This window comes from Amblyomma maculatum, chromosome 7, assembly GCF_055883805.1.
Source record: "Amblyomma maculatum isolate TAMU_Amacu chromosome 7, ASM5588380v1, whole genome shotgun sequence".
Lineage (NCBI taxonomy): Eukaryota > Metazoa > Arthropoda > Arachnida > Ixodida > Ixodidae > Amblyomma > Amblyomma maculatum.
In genome coordinates, this window is record NC_139350.1 from 90,990,636 (window position 1) to 91,010,275 (window position 19,640).

At 42.4% G+C, this 19,640-nt stretch overlaps 1 protein-coding gene across 3 annotated transcripts in view; it reads left to right on the forward strand.

Annotated features, from left to right (window-relative positions):
- The window catches only part of LOC146183938 (protein CutA homolog), a 46,006-nt gene that overhangs the window by 598 nt on the left and 25,768 nt on the right, over positions 1-19,640 (forward strand). For all 3 annotated transcript variants that reach the window (XM_084609252.1, XM_084609251.1, XM_084609253.1), the window contains exons 2-4: positions 3,568-3,734; positions 8,979-9,038; positions 14,926-14,971. In XM_084609252.1, coding sequence (XP_084465378.1) covers positions 3,568-3,734; positions 8,979-9,038; positions 14,926-14,971 — 273 coding nt within the window. The remainder of the gene's footprint in view (positions 1-3,567; positions 3,735-8,978; positions 9,039-14,925; positions 14,972-19,640) is intronic.

A 19,640-nucleotide genomic window follows, 5' to 3' on the forward strand; every position in this document is an offset into this window, starting at 1 on the left:
GATATTCAACCCGCTGATTTGAGTGAGAGAACCGCACGGTTGAAAAAAGATACTAAGTGTGTCCCTACTGTCGATGAGTATGCTGTGTTAACCGGGTAAGGTACGATAGATTGTGGTGGAGGCTGAAGCCCGTGTTTTCAGTTAGTGTACTAGAGGTATGGTCCCATATCAGTTGTATGTGAACTGAGTGGGTGTTGCTTGTAAGCAGGTATCTTTCCTGCGCTCAGCATGGTTCACTGGGCTCATGTTGTAAGGGGGGATGTGCATTTTGGGCAAGTATGTACAAGTATGTGGTTTGAGAGGAATAAGAAAATACAATACAGTAGTTTAAAGCTGCGTGATGTCATTTTGAAAAGTTGAGAATTTGATTGTGATGTGTTTGGGGATAGTTTGATCGCTGTGCTAGGGGGCACGTGTTTATTCATGCATCTAAATTTGTGTTCAAGGCAGGTTCAGGTTTAGAGAGCTGGATGTGGTGGGGTATCCGAATAGCCAGGCGAGGCCTCTTGGTCTTGCCCATCCTTCGAGTTCCAAGTTGGGAATTTCGATAATTTGCTGATGGAGGGAGATTGTTACGTTGGGTTAGTTGGATGGGATGATTATCATCTTGACCATAGGCTCTGTGTTCATTACTTACTATGACCTATTTAAATTTAGTGGAGGAAAAGGTTGGTTGGTTTGTGGGGTTTAACGTCCCAAAGCGACTCAGGCTATGAGGGACGCCGTAGTGGAGGACTCCGGAAATTTCGACCACCTGGGGTTCTTTAACGTGCACTGACATCGCACAGTACACAGTACCTTTTGAGATGTTGCCTTGAGCACTCTGCAGGAGAGTGTTTTACAAGGTTGGGAATTGTTGGGTAGATGGATAATGTGGTACAGGGTAATGAGAAAGTTTGCATATAATTGTTCAGGTTCAAGATATTTGAAAGTGGTAGTGCTTTGCAAGGTCTGTATAGTTACTCAACATTGAGAAAGCACCAAAGTCAGTATTATCAGGCGAGGAATACCTTGCATGGTGGCCGAACTTGTTACGAATGACCTTTATGGTTAAAGAGTTGATAAACAGCATCTGCATTCTCAAGGTCATTGTGATGTCATGACTTGCAAGGTTCATATCCAAGCCTTATTTTTCCCAGTACTGTGCGTGTGTGCATCTGTGTACATATCACAGTTGACTCCACTGGAGCACGCTGACATGCATAAGTATCTATAGGACTCTAAGGCGAGGGGGTGACAGCCATATGGTTAGTCACATTTTTTTGTTTTGGCACCATTCCTGAAGCGCATTTGCTCTCTTTTATTGGGAATAGGGGGTTACAGGAACTTACCCCTTCTTCCCTTGCATGTTTCATGCTGTTCTTGCCTAGTGTTTGACTGCATTTCTAGTTAACCTTTAAAATCTGTTTAGGTTACATTTTTGTGACAAGTGCAAATCCCAGTTAAATGTTCTGGCTAAGTTTTGCTGGTCTGTGAGCTAAAATGATCTGTCACTCATTACTGTGCACAAGGTCTTTACCAAGACCTAGGCTTATCGCAACAATGGTCTAATAAGTATCTGTTGTATATAAGGGGGGGGGGGGGGGGGTTAATCCCCTTGTCATAGGGTACCCATAAGTGATACAGTGGCAATAAGCTTTCCCTGGCCTAGTGCTTGGCTCCTTTTGGGTGAAATGCTTCAAAATTGTCATGAAATTCCAGGTTTAATTGACCTTCTGTGCATTAGACACCCTTAGAATTCATGAGACTATGAACTTTGCTCAAATGTTTTGCAAAGGATTTGCTAGGCATTATAGCATCCGTTCTTCTTTCCTGGAAGGCCTTCTCAGCCTACTGTATACTGTCAGTTTATTCACAATTCACCCTTATGAGACCCAGGTTAAATGTCAGATACAGGCGGGAGATGGGTTAGGTTATCTAGAAATTTAAAAATGAAGTGGTTTTTTTGCTCCGATTCATAAAGAGTGTAAGCACTGTTTTTGTACAGCTATGCTTACAAGCATCAGACAAGGTAAGGCTGGCTAGTTGCAAAATTTATCAATAGAAACTGAGTGCATGCCTTGTTCGTATCATAGCGCATTCTTTGCAGCCTTATAATAATATCATCTTAGATGGCATTTGACACATTGTGTTACTTGGCCTTTTCAGATCTGGAGGCACATCTACTACATGTAATCTGCTTTTCTTGCCTTTAGTGGATTGATGCAACATGTTACTAGATTTCCTGATATTGATGGCTGCCATTGAACTGTGATGTGGGGCTTGTGAGAGCAAGCCTTGCTGTTGGGCTGTCAGCCTTCCACAATTTTGACGAACTGGTCAACTTGTGGTAAAGTTTTGTGGTAAAGTTTGTGGTAAAGCGAAGGCTGCGAGTTAAGGGGTCGACTTATGCTATTCACTATTCACAGATGTCTAGAATGGTGGAAGGGAGGAATGAAACTTGAGTCTGAACTTTGATTGAAGTTACTAATTTTGTGGGCTGTTTGGGTAGGTTGTTGGCAGTGCTTGCTCACTTGTTGTTCATGTTTGTCTTGCTTTTTTTTTACTCATGCTGTTCGTCCTTTCTTGGCCTAAAAGGGGTGTTGTCTATTTATTTGGGTTGCCATTCCTGATGACATAATTATGCTGGAAAGTGCACCTGCAAAGCTGCCTCACTCATCTGTGTTTGTGCGTGTTTCTGCCTTTTATGAATTGAGGAGTTTGAAAAGAGCATTGAGATTCGCTGCGATTATTTAGTAAGCTGATTCGCTAAATAGGTATCATTTGCTTGAAGTCTGTGGCTACATTGATAAAGAGCGGTGTACAGGGGAGGGCTAAATGGTACACTGACAGGCTGAGAAACAAGGATATGTAGTAATTCACTGCCATGCTGCACGATGGTAACAAAAACCAAAAACAAAGAAGGTAGACTAAAACCTCTATTTAAGGCTATTGCCAATGGTGAAGGGGTTGTTAAAGTTTTGCTTTTAGTGGTTAGTAAATTAAATTTTACGACTTCATAAGGAATTACTAGCATAGCTTTGACACTGTCATTGGTGTGGTGTCTTTGGAATAATGTCCTGAGAATGTAGTCTCATAAAACGGAGAGTTGAGCTAGTTGGTACATACTAAATGGAATAACAGCACTGAGGCCAGGGACAAAGAAGGAAGACAAGACCTGCACTGACTATTAACTGAAGGTTTATTAGAAAGAAAAACACAAAATACACTCTTTTCACAACCAGGAGCATATGTGCAACACCAGACACCATACTGACAACTCCGTCTTTTGAGTCAAGATAAATTAATTCAGTCACGAACAGTTACAAACTCATGACCATGAAACTCATGTAAACCATGACCATGCGTAAGCACTCCTTTTATAACAGTACATGACTGGGAACTAATTTAGCTCGACTCAAAAGATTGAGTTCTCAGTATGGTGTCTGTTGTTGCACATGTGCTCCTGGCTTTGATAAGAGTGTATTTTGTGTTTTTCTTTCTAATAAACCTTCAGCTGATGGTCAGCACCGGTCTTTGAGGTAATCCTTTTCTCACTGCACGTTTTTATCTTCACTTAATATCCAGGTTGTGTTTGTTGCGCTGTTGATGCACCAAGGCCTGCTGTCCTTACTTGCTCGTCGAGCCCTTGCATCCATGGCAGGACTCAGTGCTCCTGGGCACTTTTCTTCTGGAACTTTTTCTGTCTCCTATGTGACGGCACCCAACCAGGACGTTGCCAAGAAGCTGGCCACGTGAGGAACACTTTTTCGTTGAGGTTGCAAGCGCTGCTCTTGTTCAAGCTGCGAGGCTCGGGCTGGTCGAGACCTTTTAGTGGTGCCAGTTGTTTTCAAAGTGCTACATTGAACAGCTGGGGCCAACACATTAAAGCTGGCACTGCTTTGGCTTATTATTTTTTTAACTGCGATTTCCTAGCGCAACAAATTCTTTTTTAATGTAGTTCAGCACAATTACTGCAAAAATAATTCAGCAGCACTTCAGTGTTCTCACTATTCCCCCACATTGTCTAAAAGAGACGGGGAAACATTTTTGTTCATGGTACGAGCACATCAGCAAAACTATCTAGCATATATTTGAAGTGCCATCTAGTTTTTATTAAGTAAGGCATGAGAGGAGTTTTATCAGCGAAGCCAGCTGCATTTTATAATGTCCGCGACTATACATACTCATTCACTAGACAGAAGTTCTATTTTGTCTTTTTTCAAGCATCTTGGGCCATAATAGCTTGGGATTTTGGCTGCTTGCTTTTTGCTGTTTGCAGCAATCGAGAAGAGCCTTTCCAGTGAAGAGATGCAAGACGCACCCTGCCTTTTTTTGCTGGGCCCAAATGTTTGTGGCAGGCCAGATGCCCTTCTCACCTGTGCCTTCCTAGTATTCCTGTGCTGCCATCTCGGCTGACAGGCCAACACTGCCAAAACAGAATTTATTTCTTTTTCATTCATGCATCAGAAAACGGATTGAGTCTAGCGAAAAAGTAATGGTTTTGCAAAGAGTTCATCTGGAACTGAAGTTTTATGACTAAGTGCTTTCAAAGTTACCCTTTTTTTTTTTAATTAGGTAGCACCTGAAGATGGCTCTAGTTAGTAAATGAGGGTGTGTAAAATTGGCGAGAAGTCTTTGTTCTGGCTTTTGTAGACCTGTAGGACTTAATGGGTAGCCACAGGATTTAGCAGCTCTTTCTGCACCCTCGCAGAATTTAATTAAAAAAATTGAGACAGTTTAGCATAGCTAAGTGTGGAATATTGTGCAGTACCACTGTGGAATGCTTCACATGAGCTTGTGTGTTCCGACTGTCAGTTCGTCGCTGGCATTCTTCATCGGTCTTACTGTAATGTTTTCCAACGGCTTATGCACTCTTTGTGTTAAGTCGTCGTTGAGGCAACGGTACTCTCGTCAGACAATCAGAACAAGCCCGGGTTAGCATGCCATCTAACCCGGGCACAGTCTGTTCATACGCGTGTAGGCTGCGTGGTGATGTGGGTCTGTAGGGCAGCAAAACGGCACCTTGGAGCAAACTGGCGCGTAAGACACCATCATCATGCGCCACCTGGATGCAGGGTGCCAAAGTGCAGCCATACATTCGAAATGGATACCACTCATTCTGGCCTTTAGACTGGCACCTAGCACATGAACAACCAGCTACCAAGATGGTGCAGTTACCTGGCGCGGTGGCCAGCAAAGCTGATCTCTCCATCTCGTCCTAATTTCGGAATCTACTGACACCGAGTTTTTTATTTCGTCAATGCTCGCAGCCAGAGGCCAAAGGTCAAATTGGCTTCTGACACACATAAAAAAAATATGGGAATGCAGCTGGTAATGCTGCTGCACTAAAATTGGGAATGTTGCAGTGAAAAAGGAGCATTAGCTTGTAAGGTCCAAAAGTAGGCGATGAATGCTGTAGGAGTTATTGCAATTGACTGATTAATTAATTTGGGCTTCTATTCCTCAAGAGCAATACCCTTGTCCATCATTACCAAGTGCTTTTTAAAAAAGCACTCCCTTTTATTTAAACTCTATGATGTGAACAAATTTTGGGGTCGTCGTAATTTTGAATTATCAATAGCTAGCCTTATAAGCTGAAGCTTAGGCAGACTGAAACTGGATAAAAATGAGGATGCACAGGTGCTTTCACAACTAAATAATTGCAAAGAACACACACATGGCTTCAGAAAATGAGGTAACCCCAGGCTCTGAGCAGCATGCGTCTCATTCACATGGCCAGATTGACAATAAAATGATGTGCCAACTCTTTTTTTTTTTTTTTTTTTTTTTTCATAATGAAGTTGGGAGTCTGGCTCATGCAGCAATTACCAGCACATGCTAGTTGGCATATCTCATATCTGTAATCAAGTATTGTGCCTTGTATGAAGGCTTTATTTTAGTATCATATTTTTGCAAATTCAAAGCACACAGTCCCCCCCCACCGCTCTCTATTAAAAAATTTGAAAAAAGTTTGCTTGCAAATCTTAAGCACCCCCTCTTTTGCAAGGTGTACAGTGCGTATCTAAGGCTGCCAGGTGCTCTGTTGTCAAACCAGCACTGTTTGAGTCCCAAGGTGGCGTGATCTTTCATACCGTATGTTACTGTGTTCCTACAGTATGTGACGGGGTGGCAGAGAATGCTGAAAACTGGCCAAAAATCAGCGTGCTGTCACGCGCGCTTGGTATTGGCAGCTCTCGGGAGGTCATGGCATCGTGGTTGCACTTTGCTTAGTTTGGAGTCAGGTGTTTGAGAGCTGTAATGCAAGTCAGAACAAGTTTGTAGATGGCTGCCTGCAGCTTGAAGTTTAATCAAGTTTGCTGAAGATGTTTACCAAGTTTCTTTGCCACATAAGTTATTTTTTTAACTCATCTTGTCGAGATGTATCACTGAAAAGCGGGGGTCACTTCAACTTCTTTCGAACCTAACCTCCCCCCCCCTCCTTCTTCTTCTCTATTGCTTTAGGCATCGCATTCATGAATAAAAGGGGGTCTTAGAATCAAGAAAAATACCGTACTTCTGGCATTGTGAATGAGGTGCATGTTGTGCAGAGCTTGGAGTTACCCTGTTTCTAAAGCTATATATTTGTTTGCGTTGTAATAAAACAGAAGCTGTAAAAAAATGCCTGTCTCTCTTTATTTAACTTCAGTAATGCTTTCAAACTCTCCCAGTTCATGAAGAAAGACTAACCAGCCGAGGAGACGCACACAGGAAAGCCCTCTCAGAAAGAATGAAATGCACCAACTAGCCCGGCAACGTGTTTTACTGAATCACCCTGTTCACTGTCCTGTTTATGTAGCGATGAGTAAATGCCCAAGCATAAATTTTAAAATATGAGAGTGAACATTCAGTTTTTGTCTTCTGGGCTCTAAGATATCTTTTTTTTTTTTTTTATGAAGTAATTGAAGTGAAAGCTGGTGTGTTCAAATAGAAATTTGGAATGTGCCCTTTCCCTGGCTCTTGTCTCTCTGCAACACCGCTGCAAGCAGCTGTTCATTTCTGCCACTAGTGCACAGGTCTCTGCTCATCATTCTATAGGAATGAGGCAGTTTTTCTACACACACCTTGTAGCCTGGACCTTGCACTGGAAAACTGGAACGTTTGAAGGGCATGAGCATTGCGTCTGACCAAGAAATCACTCATGCCCTGCATTTTTCGCATTGTCAACAGTTGCCCTGATTCTTCTAAACTGGCATACGAAGTCCACTGCACTGCTGGTGGCAGTGTGTTGCCACTGGTGGAGACAGTGTGAGAAAAACAGTTCCCACCTGTAACATGAATTTCAGTGCTAGCTTTAAAGGTACTCAGCTGGGTAGCTGTGCGTCATGCTTATCTTGCTCCTTTTTCTGCAGAGCTGTTAACCAAACGTGCCATGGGGGTTCAGTGGTTTTTGAACCAAGCTCACCCGTTCGATCCCAGCTGGAGCGACCATATTTTGGCGATGGCAATATAAAAAAATGCCTGTACACTGGGCAGTGCCGGTGCACATTTAAAGAATTGCACGTGGCGTCCCCGATGCGAGACTTCACCATGTCAGACCTCTGCGCTAGTGCCCTTCTGCTTCCGTGGCAGCAACAAAGCTTTCCCTTAAGAAAGCAGCCCTTTACAAGAAGGTTTTCTCTAAATTTAGTGTAAGGTGCATGGAAACCACCTTTAAGGTGGTGAGGGGGAAGGTGGGGGATGGTAACGGGCTTAGAAGCATTTCGTATATATTTTTTCTTGACAGTACTGCACGGCTACTTCTGAGTGCCATTGCATGAGGGAGTTGAGGCTCGTGCTCACTGGGAAAGGCACTAAAACCGAAGGACACTGAAACCATTTTGTCTCAAATGGATGTTTTTATATTGCATCCTATGAAAAACCAACCAATTAGTCTCTCATCATTTATCTTATCTGAGAATTCGTGTTGAGTTTGTCTTAATGAGGGTCTAGTTTGGCCTAGTTTGGCTACTGCTATACTGCACTTGATGTCAGTGTGTTATGACAGTGCTAATTGAGGCATTTTTTACTGTTGGGGCTTTTCTGTTATTCTGTGATTTGCAAGTAGTGTGCGGTCTAAGTGAAATGTTCAAATGCACGCTAACATGTGCGTGGCTATCAACGTGAGCATGAATTTGCCAGAGTAGCTTTTGCAGACACTTAGCTGGGCCAAAATGTGAGTGCCCTCCAAGAACCTATTTCTGAGCAATTATGTTCAAAGGAGAACTTTTTGTCTTACACAAAAATGGTAGAGGAATTTTGAATTGAGGGCTGCAGCTGGTGATATCTCTTCGCTTGCTCTGGTAGTTCAGGACCATCAAGTATCCTGAATTGTAAGTGTTCTTTGTCAGCAGATTGCGAATGGCATTACTGTTTCCAGCACAAAAGCTAGAACAGGTAACAGGTTCGTTGTTCTGAAGCCGAAAACTTAAAATGATGATGAATTGCAGTTATTTTTCACATTATCTTAGTGAAGTGAGCTAAAGACAAAGAATGTGAAACTGGCTAACATTATCCTGCTTGAAAGTGGCATTGGTCTAGTTTTGTTGTGGAGAAGCATGCCATGCGATTGCCTTGTGAATGCATTTATATGAGGTTGCCCATGGTTCATGGTTGCTGGGAAAGTTCATTTTAACTGAAGAAACCATCTCAAATAGATTATCTCTGCTCTGACCCTATGCGAAACCGGCCAGTGGCCTCGCATTGTTCACGTTATCTGAAAATTCATCTGAACAGAGTTCGTCTTAATGGTCGTGTAATGCATTTTACTTACTTAGCAAACTATATGCCCCAAAGATCTCGGTTCCCAATACTCAGCAGCTCTTCTAGTTTGTTGCCATGCAACTAGCTAGGTGATTGCTATTAAAATTTACGTTTACTGCAAACCACTCATTTAACAGAGCAGCCAATGCGGTTTCACGTGCACTGGTCTTCCATGGACTTCGTTGCCTCAGGGTGGCTTCGATTTTGCGAAAATTGAGTGGATCATTCATGACATCATCTTTTGTTGAATGTTTCAGTGGCCTGGTGGAAAAGAAGCTGGCTGCATGCGTCAACATAGTTCCTGGCATAGTCTCTGTGTGAGTGCATACATCCTTGCATATTTTGTCTCGCACAAACCTACCTGCCACAGAAGTATGAGTACTTGTGGGGGAATCATACTTGTAGGGCACTAGAGATTTGCCAGGTGTAGATATTTACTGATATCAGTGGCCTTTCTTGCAACATTGGTGGCATATTCTTACTCTTTTGATTTGCTCTTAATCAGGGGTAGCCTGTATTCCTTCACTCTTTTTTGTTTTATGTGAATGAGAGGGTTTTAAACAACTTTAGTTTTATTAATATGAAGTGTAAAAAATTGAGCATTGTAGACTATATATGAGAATACAGGAAGAGGTTTCACACTGCAACACTGTAGTGGGGATCCATAAAGCAGTTATTACCATTTATTGTGCAGCAAAGCATGAACTTTCTAAAAACCAATTTAGAAATGTAAAAGCGTGGTTAAATTCCTGCAGTTAGTTCACGATACTAATAACACACTTATATTCAGACGTGTTGAGAATTTTATAGGTAGAGAAATCGTTAGTACTGCTATAATGAATTTGAACTTAATACCACACCAAGTACAGTGTTTAGCAGCTTTTGCAGGATTTTATGGGAACATAACGGCAGTAATTATCGACTTTGTATTGACATTTTGAATTGTAACCTCACTATCCAGTAGCGCAAGACTAGATATTTTAGCCATTTTTGTGGTGAAAGATGCCAACAAGACTGCTGAGGACTTGGAACTTAATTTCTGTTGATTTACTGGAGCATGAAGTGCAAAATATTGTGCAAGTTTGAATTATTGGAGTTTAAAAAATTGATCACCTATTGTATAGCTCCAAAGCTGCTGCAAAATGCTAGAGCTTGCCTCCACCCCCATTTGCTCAAATCAAGGCAAACACTGAGAATCCTTTAGGTAGAGCTTGCTTCGTAGCTTGGCATCACCCATCAAAGTGGAGGCTTTCACTGTCGAGCAAATTTGCCTTGACTTTTGTGTTGCCCAGTTGGCAGTGTGTGGTGTATTGCAGTTTCTCTTTGCCATATCTCGCTTAGATCACAAAGAAGTGTTCACTTTTTATGAGATCTTAGTGCTTCTTCCACAAGATGTGCGTTTTTATTGTGGTAACAGCAAGACGTTCGCAACTACACCCTTCTCATTCAAAGACAGTGTACAGAGTTTACACGAAGGTGGCAATCAATGCAACTACATAAAAGTTTCAGGCATCACATGCATGATTTGCAAAACCGAACTGCATCTTGAGAACCATGGCGTTTATAAGGTGATTCTGCCTGTTGTCAGCGACTTTACTTTGGGTCTTTGTATGTACCATGGGTGAGCTTTCTTCAAGGCAGTTATAAAACGGAGCAGTGAGGCTTTCACTGCGCTTTTGTGTTTCGTGTGGGAAAGATTTAGTTCAAAAAATTTAAGGTCACGAGTAACTGTGACATTGAACCGTTTCTTTTTGTGGCTTGAAGACCGGTAGCAAAAATAAAATGAAGATTCAATAAAACGGGGAGAGTCAAAGAGGATGCGAAAGGCATGCAAACATGGATGCTTGTTTAATGTGTCATACTTTTCCACATGGGGTTTTCTCAGTACCATCAGGAGCGGCACCTTAGGGACTAAGCAGTAACGATATGCAGCTTGCGTGATTAAAAATAGCCCATAAAGGGAAACCTTTTGTTTGGGTAAAATTTCCAGCGTCTCCATTCTCAGACGCTGGTTGTTCTTGTGCTAAGCGCGACTTGCATTGTGCATTTGCACTCATGCGGTGCTGCAAACAAAGAAACGCACAGGGCAGTTTGAAAATTACGGTGAATTTGATCTAAGGTGAATGGTTCTCTGGAAAGGGTGTCATCATGTTTGGGAACATTGTGTACCCAGATGATCCCTAAGGTTTTCCTTCGCAGCATGCAAAGTAGGGGTTGGCTAGAGACAAAAAACAGGTTTGTGTTTGTGGTTGAACTTATCTGGGAGCTTATTATACGAGCAAATAGGCCTTCATCTTATTAGTGCATAGTACAGGGCTGCGCAACTCATCCCGCTTTGCACCTGTACTGGCCAGAGCTATTTTAGAGTGCTAGTTACTAAGGCAAGGGTTCCTGGCAAAGATGTAGTGTAACTCTAGTCGGGAAGTTTACATAGAGCATACAAAAGCAGATGGCCCACATGTTTTTCTTGCCATCATGCCCTTGCTGTAATGCAGAATGGCACAGAAATGCCATAACTAGTCTTTGAAGGAAAAGAAGCGTAAGATGTAGGGAAGTGGGAGCTACATCACAATTCCTGCACTTTCAGTGAAGGTATTCCCATGAAAGCTGTGACCCTCTTAATGACCAGTGACTTGACAGGGAGTTTCAGGGTTCAACACCAAGTGTCTTGCTCTTTGGAGTGTCCTGCATCATGCAGCTGCGAGGGGCGAAGCTCCAGTTGACTGTATTGCACTGTGGCTTTGAGGGAGGAGGTTGAAGGAAATGTTCGCAGCTTCTAATAAAGCTAAATAATAAAAATTAAAATTTATAAAACAAAAAGTTGATTGAAAAATTCTTGCCACTTTTTATTGTTGTTTTTTCACTCTTATGCCTTAAATTTTTTGCATGGTTATGAGGTCAATACCGTATTTACTCGCGTATAACCCGTTTCCCTAACTTTGAACTCCACGAAAAAACAACAACAAAAAGTCCTCGTGTATACCCTGCACGTTTATCTGAAAAAGAAAAAATTAATTATCCCTAGAAAGATACAAGTGCACACTGGGTGATCATTTTGTTTTGAAAACATTTATTCAAATAACCGCCACAACGTCGCTGGTTATCTGATTCTCAATCATCGCCGCTCTCACTGCTATCATCCGAGACGTCATTGCCACTCTCAAAGAAGTAGGCGTCCTCGAAACCATCCAAGCTGTTACTGATGGCACATTTTTTGAAGCCCTTATGCACCAAGTCAGCCGGTATTGCTTTCCACACATCCATGATGCTGCTTAGCATGGCTTAGATGCAAGTGGCAGTACAAGTTGCTGCCCATTGGGATGGGCGGTAGGATGGCATGCTGGTAGTTTGTGTCCGAAGCGAAAGGTGGGCAGACAACTGTTGTTGGCCAGTCCTAAAGATTCTTTGATAATTAGCAATTTCCACGTTGCTTTAAACTTTGACAACCTCCTGACACTTTGCACACTTTTTCTATATGTATTTGCTTCTCCTTCTGTGATGCCCCTGTATAAGTGCCCTGAACATGCATTTGTATTATTTATTTTAACTGGCATCATGTTTCTCTTGAGCACTGCATAGCAGTGCATTTTGTGGTGTTTTTTCTTGTGTGCTATATGCTACCACTATGCCATGCTTTTACACAATTACCATATTTAACCATTCCAACGAGCACCTTTCGTTTTCGTTGTTATCGGCATCGCAGGAACCTTTTGCAATCGCTGCTTTGTTGTAGACCGATTCGTAGGCTCCCTTTTCTGATAATCAATGCGGCAATGGTGACAAAGACGCATAGTGTCCGCCACAAGAACAGTTTTAACCGTAAAGTTATTCTACGTGCTGAATAGAGCGGCAATAAGGGAAGTAGCCGGCCATTTTGGAATGTTTTAGACTTGCATCTGTGACTGGCTAAGGCTGAAAAGGTTCATCTTTGCGAGCAAGACATTAAGCGAAGGCCAACACGGTCCGCAAGCGGGGAGGTTCCCAGACCTTGGACATGACTTGGCTGATTTAACATGGCAACTGTGGGTGGATCACTGCCCGTGACTACCGAGGTGCTGAAGGTGAAGGCCCTTGATCTAAGCTAGTAAAATCTTTAGTGACTAAGTTCATGTGAATAAACAGCCTGTTTCTACCTGAAAATAGGAAACTCTTTGCGTGCTTTATTTCATCTGCTGAATTCACATGGCCGTTAGAATCAGAGCTCGCAGTTCTTTTTTCCTTGCTCACGGCAGTTGGCCACGTGTACGTTAGAATAAGGGCTTCCAATTTTTTTTTTCTCTTTAGGTCATGTAAATTGGGTGCGTGGTAGAATCTGGAGCGCGTTAGACTTGGGTAAATACGGTAACTGCAGCAAATAAGCTGAAAAAAGCTGCACAGTTCTTACAATACCAAAGTGGAAACTTGTACCTTGCACAAGAAGCTGCGGCTGTCCGAATTCGAGAGGAAGAATTTTCGGCCTGTCCAGGAAGGTCATTGCTGGCGAGGTAACGAGCATAAATGATTGAATTATTGCTCCTTTTCAACCTTCCGGCAATTCATGCACCAACTAGCCTGCAGGAATGTTCTCATATGTTTCCTTGTTGAGCATTTTTTTTTTTGTCCCTGCTGTCTTTTTTTTTTCTCTCTGAGGTGCTTTGTACATTGCCAAACCGAAACTCATTGCACATGGCAGCTGAATCTCAATGGTGCATGTTGGAGTTCAGAATGAGCTTGGAGCATGCACAAAGGCATTCCTATGTTCACATCGGCTAAGGGCACAGCAGTGCTCAGTTGTGCTCGTCGACGCAAAGCACTGAGGAACGAATAGAAATGTGCATGGCATGTACATTCTAGAATAGAGGCTGGCAGGATTGATTTTTTGGGCTGCCGAAGCAATTATTAATTTGCTTCGCAGGTTTCAAACAGTGTAGATAGCTTTGGGCAGCTGGGCGGTGGGTTCGCTGCCTGTTTCTGTCTTGAGTGAAGTGACAGTGGAGGGTGCTTGGTTTGAGTTGTCTTATTTTGCAATGTATTGTGCTTTAGGAGAACAGAGGGATAGGGAACAAGGTTTTTGGAGTGGAATTTGGCAGGAAGACCAAAGAATGTGTGCGTCACATGTGGATAAATAAATCGGTGCTTCTGTGACGCTTTGGTTCATTGTGTGCGGGAAGAATAGAAGTAATTTAAATTTGATTGCATTGCTTTTCAGAATTACTGATTGTAATCTGACAACTTCTTGTGGGCAGAGTTTGATAATTCAGTTACTTTTGAAAAGTAACTTCTCCATCTATGCAAGTGGGCGGAGTCTGGGGGATGCAGCATGAAAAAAATGCCGAGACAGTGCATAGGTGCAAGAGGGGCAAGGCATCTGAAAATGGCAAGGAAGAGATTTCGGCTTGTAGTTAGAACGTTTTGTGGAGCCCACACTGAATTATGTTAGCACTGGAAGCAGCCGTACAGACAGTTTGCCAAGAATTGTTAATTGATATTTTTAGGAAATGAAATTGGGGGGGTCAATTAACGCCTTTGTATCTCATTCAACAGTTTCATTTTTCAAAATTGGGTGCTTTGTATTGTGTTTTCAAAGATATGTTTTTCATCTCTACCTTTATATTAATTTGTCACCAAGATTCACTTTACAGGGCAGGGTTGCTAGAGTAAGGTGTACAAGTGAGGTGAAGTTTGCTAGCACAGGGTGGCTGTTGGCATTGCAGGACCAGTTGAATTGGTGGAGGTCATTAAGGGATATCTTTTTCTTGCATTAAACACAATATTGATGATGCTGACTAAAATATTCAAATTGTATTTGATTTAGGTTTAACAAAAGGATATTTGTATGCACTGAGATTTTAAGATGATCTTTCAAAGTCATCTGTGACTCTCACTAATGCTGGAATGCAATATAGTTGCCTTAGGAATATGCAGCCACAGTAAAAGTTTATCGTTGGAGGGTGGCTGCAGGATGTCTTGCGCATGCTGGGAGCTCCATGTATGAAGTCTGTAATAGTATCGTAAAGTATTTGAGCCTAGGGAGCTTTTTGAAAACATATGTCACTAAAACGGTGGCAAATTAGCAACTCTACTAGTGCAGGAGCTGTACTATCTGTACTGGTGTTGCAAAAGCTGCTTTGTTTACCCTCTTGTCTTATTGGATCCATGCTGGAGTTTCAACTAAATCATGAAATGTGCCCGGCGCAGTGCTCATTTTGTCCACATGTCTTGCAGGTACGAATGGAAGAATGAAATTCAGACTGACTCTGAGGTGCTTATGGTAAGACGCTAGTTTTCAAAGTTTCATGAGGATTCATAATATCTCGTTGATAGATGTTTAGGTGTGTACTAGTAACTCTTCAGAGTTCGTCCATGGTTGCTGTATTTTCAGTCTTTGACGACTGGAAGGCTGTTTTAGGCATCATTTGCTTGTTGAGCGTGATTAGCATTGTCATAGAAAGAATGCTAGCAGACGAAGGACAAAAATGAGCAGGACACACACATGTCCTCCTCATCCTTATCCCTCGTCTGCTAGCATTCTTTCTCTGACAATGATTAGCCAAGTTGCCCAGCAACATACTTTGCTCGTTGTAAGCATGCTTGGCATCGTATGATATCCCAGAAGCTTAGTTGGCTGGCATAGTTCTTTTCTTTTTGTGCTACTGTCTGGTCAGTTTGCAATACAAACAGTATTGCTTCAGTTCAAGTCTGGCTTGCGTATGTCTGAAGCAGCGGTTAGGGGCACGGCCGTTAAATGGAAGTGCACGAGGTCTGGCTGGCTGCGTTGCATAGCAGTAGCTGGACGAGGGAAGGAGACACAAGTTCACTGTTTTAGTTGCTTTGTTTGAAGAGAATGCTTCATGGGGACGACTGTGCAGACCCAGTTGGACAGATGCGTTGGTAGTTGTTTGCGTTCTTTTTTTGGGTGGTGACTATTTTGTGCATGTGTGTGGCTGGTTCCAAAAATTTCTGTCGTGCATATGGCACCATGCCACACAACTACTGTAGGCCGCTGCTCACCATAAACACAAGGAAAGTTTCGACTATCCACTATGTTGAGCTTCCATGCGAGCCAACAGCTACCGTCGGGCGACATGATTAAAAGCATTTCTTGGGGTGGATCCATTCCTGGGGGAACCATTAGCAGAAGGTCAGAAGGAAGTCCAAATGTAACTGAAAGTCTTAAGCCAAAAATCTTTCTGAGCGTGATCAACAACTTGTTCTTAAAGTATGCATAGAAATAAGCAGCAAAAATTATATGTTATGGTTGCCGCCAGTGATAAGCAGGGTAAATAAAGCTAAGCACCAACTCAGGCTGAAAGTTGTTCTTCAGGAAAGCATGCTGCAACGACTGCTAGCAGAGGGACGTTAAGAATTTGGTGCAATTATTAGAAGTAGCCGTAACCGGAGGCAAAACTGTGGTCTTCAAGGAAATCGAGACGTGAACTGTTTCAAGAAAGATGTGTACAGTGAGCCTATTGTCATTCAGAGCATCCTGTAAAAAAGAAAAAATGGGTAAAAACATTTTAGTTCGAGGCCTTTTTCTACCTGTGCGATGCCATGTTACACTAAAGTAGTATGTTGTTGAATAAGCTGGTTGAGTTGGAATCATTTCTTCAATAAAAAAGGCCTTCATTAAAAAAGAATGAAGGCCTTGGTGGGCAACAGGACACTTTCCGTTTATTCTATATCCTATTAATGATAACAGCACTGAAACTTTTCTAGGGCCAGTAAGTCAACAGTGGTAGTCATGAGCCCTTAGCAGCCACAATTTAAAGTAAGCCTATGATTCCCCAATTATGAAGCAATCAATAATAAAAATATATTGCCTCCATATTATGCTTGCTAATATAGCTATAGTCTGAGTAGCTTGAAAAACTAAACAGAAGGTCTCAAATTAACTTGAAAGTCCATGCACAGTATACAAGCTTTTTCCCAACAAATGGCTGTTTTTCCTACAGCATTTGTCAGAAAATGGGAGATCAGTAATTGTTGTACGCTGCCTGAAAGTTGCACGTTTATGCTGCATTTTTCTTCACAGACCTTGCTCGCAGCGAGGCCACATTTTCCGGACCAGTGTTTAGGTAATCCCTCAGGGTGAATTAGGTTTGGGATGAGGGTGCAATTGCTATCATTCACAGCCATGCAGTAAGCTGGCATGGCCGCTGGGCAGTTTCGGATGTTGAACACACAGGTAATCCGTTTCTTTACAACACATCTTGAACGGAATGCACGACCACACAAGTCAAGTGGTTGTGTGCGCTGTAAACTGCGATCATATCTAGTTTTTCAGTGTACATGCCATCACACATCCCTTTTGGGAAAAGGCAGCTGACATGGTGGCATCACTTGATGTGACAGCATTTGGATTTGTGTCGTTGAATTTCGTGAAATGCAGCTTTGAAGTCTTTAATATATTAAGCTCTGATCATCCTAATGCCTCCTCCATCAGAGCAATGTTCTCTGCCTGCAGCCGTCTCTGAGCAGTAGCACGGTGGTTGTGGCATGTCCTGTTAGTGTCGGGCGACGCAGCAGGTCGCACATTACATGCAGTGTGCTTCCATCACTCGATTGTAGTCGTACTGTATTGTGCATATGTACACAAGTATGAAGCGCATGTTACAAAATGGTACTTCCTGGTTCATGTTTCGGTGCTACTCTGGGTTTTTGGTGTAAGACTAGGTGTTTGAGTCTCTCCACTGGCCTTTGATGCCCATCGTGCATGGAAAGTTGCATGCTGCTTCTAGGGATTGTCATGTGATTTGAGGAAAAGGAGGCTCTGATTTACATCCAGAATGTTCCATCCTTTTGTTTTTGATGAGAGTTGCAGTGAAAACACGAAATGCTTTATGGTTTTGGAAGAATTACTACCTTCTAAACCATTTACTTTAGAGTATACTGCTCCAACTTGGTTAATTTGAAATATGAGAATATTTCAAGGAAGTCCTCTGGTCCTGTTATTTCTAATGTAGACTTGACTAGATAATTCGAAGCAGCAGCCTGCACTGGCTGTGTAATTTGAAGAACTGGGGTGCTAGACAGCAATGCCCAATCCCAATTTTGCTGCTAACTGGTGAAGTAACAGCCCCGTAGAGCTGCCGCTCGGTAGAGCAATGTCGATGCTTTATATGCTATAGCGTTCCAGCTTCAGAACTTCTAGTGCAAAAAACATATCTGTGGTGTGGCTTACGGATTCCCAAAGCATGCACTGGCAGAGAAGGCATGCTTCACAGCAAATCAGCCATGGATATTGGCTTCAAAGTAATGCTCTGGACACTTCAAGCCTTAGGTAGACTAGAGGCAACAATGCGTGCATGACACTCCTCTCCAGCCTGACCTTTGTTAAGATAATGGTAGGATTTAGGAATTACTGGCATCAGAATGCCTTCCATCCCTAACAACGGTAGTGTGCGTTCCTGTATACAACCGTTAAAGCTTTTTGTCCACAGGGGGTTGACTGAGTGAACACTGGCCTTCACCGTTTCTTTTAATTTTGTGCTGTGGCTACAAGGTTAGATTACTGCTATCTATTATTTTAAATGGTGTTTCTTAAAGCCAATTTTTCTTTTCTTTAGAAAAATGCCGACAATTAATATGCTATAAGTAATTATTTGTAGTCAATTACATTGGGGGGGTTCTGTAATTTCGTAATTAATTTATTACTTTTTCGAACTGTAGCATTTCAAGTAATTCATTTACTGTTTTATGTTACTGGCAACCAGTAATTTTTTTTTTTTTTCACAAAGCCAGTTATAATCATTGGTGTGGAGAACGTCAGTTCAAGTGGGTGAAAAACATTGGTGCTAGTGCAGGTGTTTCCTTTGTGGTAGAGTGACAATGGATTGGCTGCAGAAAAGCGGAGCGCATGATCATGTTTGGGCCCCGACGAGGTCACTGTCTCCTGTGGCAGCTTCTGTCCGATCTGTAGGGACCCCCCCCACTCCACAATCCTCTCACTCCTGTTGGGTGGCGCTGCAGCTTACCTCTCACTGCAGCCAACTGGGCAGCTTCCACACAACAGGTCATGAAGGCACAGGCGTAACTCAAGAAGGCGTGCAAAGCAAGAATTTAATTGAAACCAGCACTACTGGTAGAGTGTTTTGCATTATTAAAGGGAAAGTATGTAGGCTGCGTGAGTTTTTATTGTGGAAAAAATAACCGTGAAGCAAAAGCAAAGACTACGATCTTAACACACATGGTGCTTTGCGGGTCTTTTTGTCCTTCCTTTTCTTGCACCTTTTTTTCCCAGCTGGTGAACTAGATTGAAGCTCTTACTCAGTGCTTTATTTTTGCTGTAGAAGAGGTTAACAACCCATTTAAAAAAATCGAGAGTATGGCAAATTTTGATCTGGTTCCAGAATGCATCTACTTTTTCTTGTCTTTAGTACCCACATATGTGGGGAATGAATGTTAATGGTAGCAATTAGAAAGTACCTTTTAAGCTAATTAGACATCACGCTTTCATTCCACAGAGACAGGTGACATTATCATATTTACAAGATTGTAAGTCATCTCAAATGTAAGTCTGCCCTCCTCGCATATCTCATGTCAGAAGAGAAAAAAAATAAGGGATATGCTCACTATTCTGCTCTAAAAAGCTTCCCGACATAGGCCCACAGAAACCTCCACACCTGCCATCTCAGCTGAAAATTTTGCCTCGAACTATCGCTCAGCAAGCGTCGACGTTGGCGTTTGCTTCGACAAACACCAACTTTTTCTGCAAATCTGCTGTAAACTGCCTCCACATGCGGCTGTTCGTTACTAAAGAGGCACTACTATATACTATTATAGGTCGAAAGGAGGAGCGCACGCGAAGACAAATATGCCAGGGACTGAAAAAAAAAGAAAAAATGCTAGCAACTGCAGGATGTCGATGCGGCTTTGGCTGTCTGTTCACAAACAGGCACATGGTGTGCCATGAGTTAGCAGGCTATGCTTCAAATTTTGCT